The sequence below is a fragment of the Zea mays genome, chromosome 4, assembly GCF_902167145.1.
Source record: "Zea mays cultivar B73 chromosome 4, Zm-B73-REFERENCE-NAM-5.0, whole genome shotgun sequence".
NCBI lineage: Eukaryota > Viridiplantae > Streptophyta > Magnoliopsida > Poales > Poaceae > Zea > Zea mays.
This window is the reverse complement of record NC_050099.1, coordinates 60,274,024-60,281,899: the sequence shown is the minus strand read 5'-3', so window position 1 is coordinate 60,281,899 and position 7,876 is coordinate 60,274,024. Positions and strand designations below refer to the sequence as shown.

Genomic DNA, 7,876 nt, shown 5'->3' with positions numbered 1-7,876 from the left:
TGGTATTCTAAAGTCAAGGCAGGTTCCACTAAGGTAGACTATTCAGAACATATATGCTACATGGTAATTTCAAATGCAAGGGACAGAGACAACTGAACAAAATAAGCATAAATTGTTACTGACCACAATATGGTACTGAAAACAATATGCTTAATATATGCAGGTTCCACTAAGCAGTGAGAACTGAACAAAATAAGCATAAATTGATACTGCATATATGCTGCATATATTCAGTCTTGCATAAACACAATGAGTACTTCTGTTGGAGTGATTATTGAAAATATATGCATGGCGATTATCAGTCTTGCAAAAATTAGAGACTAAATCAGATTCTGCACCCAAAGAGACTAAATCAACACCCTGTATGTTCCTGCTCATATCTATCTACTCATTCCCACATTTAATGGTTGAAGCATTTCACATGCCTTATTAGTCTTCTATTTGTTCTTAATATACTGAAGCTACCGGGTTGGTCCCAAGCACACCACAAAGGGTTGGAGTTAGCTCCAATAATAGATCTGTCATTGTTCCCAGAACTAGCTCAGAAGGGGAGTTGGCTACGGACTCTACAAGTGATGCTGGTGATGTGGCACTTGTTCTTCGTAAGGTAACTATAAGGGTTGATCCTGCTAGCGATTCTAGAAAAGAAAGAAATGATGTGGAACCTATTATTCCTAGAGCAAGGTCAAGACTGGAAATAGCCTCTAATCTCATGCAGTTAAATAGAAGCAAGAACTAAGCAAGTAACTGCACAACCAATTCACTGTCACCACAAAGCTTCATACCTTTAGCCCCTAGGTCGAAGGATGCACAGAACTCCTCCCTGCCGCCGAACAAGGATGACGCTAACGGATCGGCGACGACTCTCGCACTTCCAGGCACACACGGACAGAAAGCTACTCCACCTCCACGCAAGGTACCTCCGCCGTCGAGGTCGAGTTCTCCGCTGTCATTCACCTGCATTTGGGGGAATCTGCCGCCGAGGGAGTTCGCCGGCTCATTCGGAGGAGCAGATCCAGCAGGTTGCGTCTCCAACTGCCAGTACTCGCCGCCGCATCGGCCGCCTCCTCCACCGCCGCTCAATCCTCCCTCGACGGTACCTCCGCCGCCGCTCAAGCTGAACGACATGGATGCTTCCTGTGCCTGCGTCCAGCTCCAACAGACCCTTGCGCGGGCAATTTTTCGCGGGAGTGGTAATTTCGCGCGCGCACTGGCGATAGGGGAGGAATCGCCTAGGCGAAAATATGCGGGGAGGTGGAGCTCGTATTCGGGATGAGATGGATTTGGGGACAAAATGAGGAGACTGTTGGAGTGCTGAAAACGTGAAGTTTTGCCAAAAAATACTTTTCAGGGTGTTTTAAGTGATCTGTTGGAGTTGCTCTAACAATCTAAATACCAACAAAGAACACTAAAATTTCTAACTCCTAGAATAGAAAGATAGCCTAGCCAACGGCATCATATACTGAATAATCATAATACCCTCTGTGCACTCTAATTGTATGAACAAGTGAAGCTTCAGTGTTATGGCTAGGCCTAAGCTTTAGACTTCCATCCCTAAATCTTACAGTTTTCAATTACCCCAGAAGATAACATTGTGAATCAAAGTTTAACTAGTCGAAACATTAGATGTTTTTCCTGAATATCCCTTAAGGCTTGTTCGTTTCACCGTTAATCCATTTAAATTAGATGGTATTGAGTCGGTTTAAATCCATAGCAAGACAAAATCTGTCCTAATTCATTCTAATACACTCCCATCCACATGTAATTGGAATAACCGAACAAGGCCTTATATTATATAAGGACTCTTATGATTTGAACCAAGAGGCTTCAAACTTCAATCCTGAAACTTACCACTTCAATCCTGACACGCATCTCTGTTCCTATGAAATCCCACAGTTACTAGTCGTTCATCAGGGAGTATTAAGGAGCACGAGGGCGCAGAAGTGCAATAAATCTACCAGACTTGCAGAAATGAATCGAGGAGGCATAGTGTCAGGAGAAGAAAGTTATGCACTGGTACATTCGACTCTGTTGATCGCTAATATACAACAGAAATTTGGGTTCTCCAAATCCTGAAGAATGTACAAGTACCATAATGTTAAATATCCTGTCGAGTCCGATCAACAACAACTCAGTTACCAGGGACCTGTCAATGTTCTCCGCAGGCATCGCTTCTTTTGTGCATATGGATTGCTGACCAATTCCGGGACCTGTTCGGAGGCAAGCTTTGTGATCAGGTATCTAAACAAGACAACTTTATCATGTGCAAATAAATGTACCAGAGGATTTTGAAAAGAAAACTGACACATGTAAACTTGCACACCTGCACAATGGAATCGAAAAGAAAAAAAATCTTTGAAAACATAACACCTACAATCGTGGCAGTCATGGATTATGGCTTTCACACTCAGCCCATGCGAGAGGGCATGCCCCCCACCCCATCTGACCAGTTATATTCACAAGGTTTGCTAGCCAAACAACTAGATTGTATGTGCTGTTTGGTTCGGTGGGATGTAACGCGATTTGATTACAACGGCAACCGATTATGTTGCATTGCGTTTGTTTGAGCCACAACGTAATGTGCTAATCAGATACGGGAATGTAGAAAATGGAGTGTTATCCAATACCCCTCTCATCAAGGCCTAGTTTGGATACTTTAGGATTAGAGTGTTTTGGAGGGATTGAAGAGGGTGTAAATCCCTAATAGATCAAATACTGTCTCAATACATCTCAATCCACTCCAATCCCACTCATTACTAGAGTATCCAAACTAGGCCCAAAGTGTAATAGGATACCAGGTCTTACCTGAGCTGAACCAAACAATCTGAGTAGTAGCTTACTTCTTTTCCATTTGCCAGTCAAATTACACAACCAAACAACACCCTAGTTACTGTGATAACCATAACCCCAATTACCAGGATACATGGACGAAACCATGTACCGCTATTTTTAAGAATCAACAGAACATAATTAAGCGTGTGATACCCAAAGCTCTCGATGACCACTGGAACATTGTGTAACATATACTCCTACTAAACTAAGAGGGAGAAGGAAGAAGCTACAACTAAAGCCAATGTAGACAAACGTTTATTCAGTGTCACAAACATTATGCAATTTTTGGTACAGCTGACATGATAAAGAGAGAGCAATTAACATCTGCATTCATGGCATTAGTCTCAAAGTACACATTTTTAAAAACTCAAAGCCTACTCATTTGACTGAATTTCATTTTTCCATTTAGCATGTTCAAGGATAACAATGCATATAGAAGTCATTAGAAACACAGTGTTGCGCAAATTTAAGAGAAGTACACTTGTGCTCAAAATCGTTGTAACGGTAGATGCTATGCTTTTTCAAGTCATTATAAAGAAGTTACACAAATATAATTTGTACATATTATCAGACAACTATACTAATTCGTATGAGCTGGTATATCTGGCATAAAAGTGAATCACCTTTAGCCAGCAGAACCACATAAGGATATCATGTGGGTCTCAGTTATCAGTACCTTCGAAATGTGGAATTCAATGACAATGTGAAAGTTGGATATTTCCATGATAATTCATAAGGCTCAGAAAAGGCTGCTGTCTCTCAGGTACTTGGTATACCTATGGTGTAACAACTGAGCAGGCTCAGTCCCGCTCCCGCCAATTGTACAAGGTATTTCCTTACATAAATGCATCAGTCCAAACTGCTATACCTAACTCCCTTTAAAATGCATATCTTATGGTCTTACAACCACTTTTTAGTTGAGGAATTTGCAATTTCACCATCACTGGCAGTGGGCTTTGCTAATACAACAGCAACGCCATTTTCTAAATGCACAAAAAATCCAGCAATGGACAAGCAAACATAAACCCACCACACCGGTTAAACCAATGTCATGGAAGAATGCATCTATATTGAAAAAAAAACAGCATAGCAACCTAGTTTCCATCAGTTATCCAATTGCTAAGTGAATAAGCACTGAAATTCACTATTTGAAAACAGGAATGTATCCATCTTTAGTGTGCAATGAAAAAGAAACATCAACAATGGAAGTTTAACAAAAAAATCTACCTGGTTTTGCTGCATCTCCATTATTTGTTCCTACGGTTCAAGAAAACAAACAAGATTAGGAAACTCCAACATTATTGTGCTACGTTCGAGAAAACATTATTGTGCTAATGGCATCCACAGAGAGATGTATATAAAGATTAAAGAATGACAATGATAGGAATTTTGAATGTAGATGCGACAGGGGAAATAATTTTTACTGAAAGATATATCTACCCCACTCAATAAGGAAATGTTCATAATTGATGTTCATTCAAAATTCCTGACGAACAAGTATTAGTAATTAAAGTACCATAGTTCAAACTTTGCAGAACAGCACTGGTGAATGGTGTTTTGTCCATTTTACTTTTGGTGATTATTTTGGAGGATAGAATAATCATGACTCCATAAGACCATCAAAATAGGACTGCTCCTTTCATAAAAAAGGAATGCTCCCCTTATTTCGGTAAGGGGAATTTCCCTAGATCCTATCCAAATAGGCCCTCAAGGCCTCAATGTTTCCCTTCCCTAAAATGATATTTAAGAGCCAAAAAGTTAGTCCATGCATCATTTTTTGTTGCTTCACTCAAATGGATGGAGTTCAGGGAAAAGCAATTTGGGATTGAGATGGGCCGGTAGACAGAACACAAGGGACTAGGTCTACCTGGTGGGAAGAGAAACAAAGACACATATGTGCAATCTCATGTCGTTCCAGACAAAGTACTATTGAAAGTGCAGTATTCAAAGCATGCTAACAATTAAAAGCTATGCAGAAGTTCAACAAAAAAAACTCTTGGCATGAAACATCTGTAAGTATGATGGTAAAATGGACTCCAACTCCAAGAGACACTGAAATTCAAGATCTATATATATTTAAAGAGAAAATTCATGCTAATCTTACTTCTTAACTAAGTTCTTCAATTAAAGCCCAGCTCGGCAACAGTTTTTTTAAAAAGAGTGGCGCTTCTTTTAAAATGTTGATCATTTGAATAAAATCTCCACTTAATTCTTGAAACGATTTTACCTTTTCAAGTTTTTCTTAGATTTAGTTGTGCTCATATCAATTGTGGAAATCACCTATAAATGATTCAGAGAAATTCTACATGACACTTGTTCAAACGTACATCACCATAGAATTTAGCTTTTTAAAAGTAGAACTATTCAAAGTAAACAATCTTCTGTACCCAACTTCCAACAGTCCAACCCTTAAGGAAAAATCACTGTAACTTTACTAAATAAATAAACATATGTTATTTTACCAAAATCTGTGAAAGAACTGCTGCAATTAACATTGAGCCAGGCATGCAAATGTGATCAGAATCCCTTTCCGTTAAGTGACAGAAAATACTCTTCACTGTACAGAAATTGTACAACATGGTATATACCTGCTTCTTCTGCAATTCTGCATTTTGTTCCTTCAGTTTCTGAACTTCGGCTTCCAACTCCATTGTATAAGCCTACATTCGTAACAGATATAAGCAACAGGTTATGTGTCGAAGTTGCAAATGTGATAGGCTAGGCCAGATGTGAGTCTACCTTACTACCTAATCAAATATCCGTTGATTTGGACAGGGCATAGACAAGGCCAATGTGCTTATTTATCAGAAGCAACTTGCAATAAGAAACAACTACTACTGATGCAACACATGCAAGAGTTCAGGAAAAGGGTGTGACCTGCTTACGGGCACGGGATCTAGCTGCAGACTCCCTGTTCTTGATCATCCTCCTCTGCCGCCGCTCCACAACCTTCTCCACACCCGCACCGCTCCTCCTTCCCCTTATCACTCCCTCAAAGGGGTATGGCACCGGAGCCATTGGCGATGACAGATCCTCATCGCTCTTGCCCATAGAATCCAGCTGGGCCACCGACGTATCCACCGGACTCACGGTGACCGCACCACCTGCCATCCCAGCCACCCCAGGCATCAACCCGTTGCCCATGGCCTGATCCCCGATCCCCACCGGCGCAAACACCATCGCTCCAGCCCCGGCGTCATTGGCGCCCCCAAAGTTGCCGAAAAAGATGGAGGCGCCATTACTGACCGCCTGAATCGGCCGTGGAGCAACCGGCTGCGCAGGGACAGCAGCAGCTGCCGCGGCAGGGTTGTCACGGACGACCCCGGCCCTGACCAGGAACTCCTCCAGCGTCATCTCCCCGAGAGTCGGCTGTCGGTTGGGCTGCGGCTCCTCGCCGCCAGCCGTCCCGGGCGGCGCCTCCCGCACGAAGTCCCGCCAGACCTCGTCCACCGTCTTGACGCTGAGAGTGCGCGGCAGCGCGAGAGACCCCTGTCTCTGCAGCGCCGCCCCGCCGTCGACGGCTGCCCCCAGCGCGGACACCGAGGCCGAGGCCGAGGCCGAAGCCGACGCCATGGCCTGGCTCTCCTCGGCGGTCCAGATGCTCCGCAGCAGCTCGTCCATGTTCATGGAGCCGAAGTCCTTGCCAAGCCCTCCCCCCATCCCGCCGAGCGTGTTCTGGAACTCGTCGAACGTGAGCGAGTAGATCGACCCCTGCCTCGACAGCGGATCCGGCCCCGCCGGCCCCCTCCTCTCGCATTCGTTGAGATCCATCGCCTCCCCCTCCTCTCACTGCGGCGCGACGACGAGGCGGGCGACGAGGAAGCCAGGCGGAATTCGCGGCGGGCTATATAGGTTGCTTGCGGGTTCTCGAAGACGCCAAAGCGAAAGCGATGGGCTCGTGCGCGGGCTCAATCGATGTGTGCGACGACCGAATTGGAAGGCACGGGCCCGGACTGTGCTGTGCCTGTGTGCGCCTCCGGCTCGCCTCAGTGGTAGTGGTGGACTGGTGTCTGGTGGTGGTGGTGTTGGGGTTGGGTGGGAGGAGGCTCGCGCTGGCAGCACCTGTCCCGCTCGCCGAGTTGCCTCGTCTTGGTGCGGGCGCTGTCGTCTCGCGCGGCGGGGGCGGAGGTCAGAGTGCGGCGGGCGACAGGTGTCCCTCCCGACGCCGGTGCCGGCGGTGTGCGTGTACGTGCTAACTGATAACGTGAAGTCGCCCGGATCGTCTGCGTTGATGCACGCGCCCGCACACCCACTGCCACGCTGCCCCTGTCGCAGAGGGTCCGGCCCGTCCGGGGGAGGGAGGGGTAGGCAGTGCGTGCCGCAGTGGAGGCGGAAGGGCGTACTACGTGGCGGCGCACCCAGGATCGAGCCGGTAGAGGCGACGTCAGGCCAATCAAAGCGCGAGACGTGTGTGTGTGTGTGTGGGGGGGGGGGGGGGGGGGGGGGGGGCAGCAGCAGTCACAGCACCTCCGTTGGCAGCCATTTTTTACTCCCCGACAAGAACATAAGTCACCTACGAGGCACGCCACCCCGGTTGGTGCCGCCGCGGCCGTACCGCCGGCGAGTGGGCCAGGGCAGCATGGGGCCGAGGCATCAGTTGGTCTTGGTGGGTGTCAGTGGGCAGGTGCGCGGGGTAGGCGCATTCACGGAAGCATCGTACCAACCAGATCTTGGCTACCATGGAACTGTTCCTCGTGCACCGGTGGTTCAGAACTAGGAATAATCAGTTGATTTTACATATCGTTAAACTTTAGGGCTTGTTCGGTTAGCTCTCAATCCATGTGGATTGAGTGGGATTGGATGGGTTTGAATCCCAAACAAGTCAAACTTCTTCTCAATTTTTTCCAATCCCATCCAATCCATGTGTATTGGGAATAACCGAACAAGCCCTTAGGGGGTGTTTGGTCCGGGTCACATCAAGCATTTGACTTTCAAATAGGAGTATGAAATATAGACCCAACCAACTGGACTAGATTCGTCTCGTCTTTTAATCTTCGGCTGAGAAATTAGTTTTATAATCCGACTACATTTAATACCCGGAACG

General features: G+C 46.0%; 1 protein-coding gene across 1 annotated transcript; it reads right to left on the bottom strand.

The window, feature by feature from the left end:
* Positions 1-1,828: 1,828 nt before the first annotated feature.
* On the bottom strand, positions 1,829-7,076 carry LOC100216617 (uncharacterized). The gene is made up of 4 exons (NM_001366965.1): positions 5,710-7,076; positions 5,421-5,492; positions 4,060-4,089; positions 1,829-2,210 (listed from the first exon to the last, which is right to left on the bottom strand). The coding sequence occupies exons 1-4, from the start codon at positions 6,601-6,603 to the stop codon at positions 2,136-2,138; spliced, it is 1,071 nt and encodes a 356-aa protein (NP_001353894.1). The 5' UTR covers positions 6,604-7,076; the 3' UTR covers positions 1,829-2,135.
* Positions 7,077-7,876: the final 800 nt, after the last annotated feature.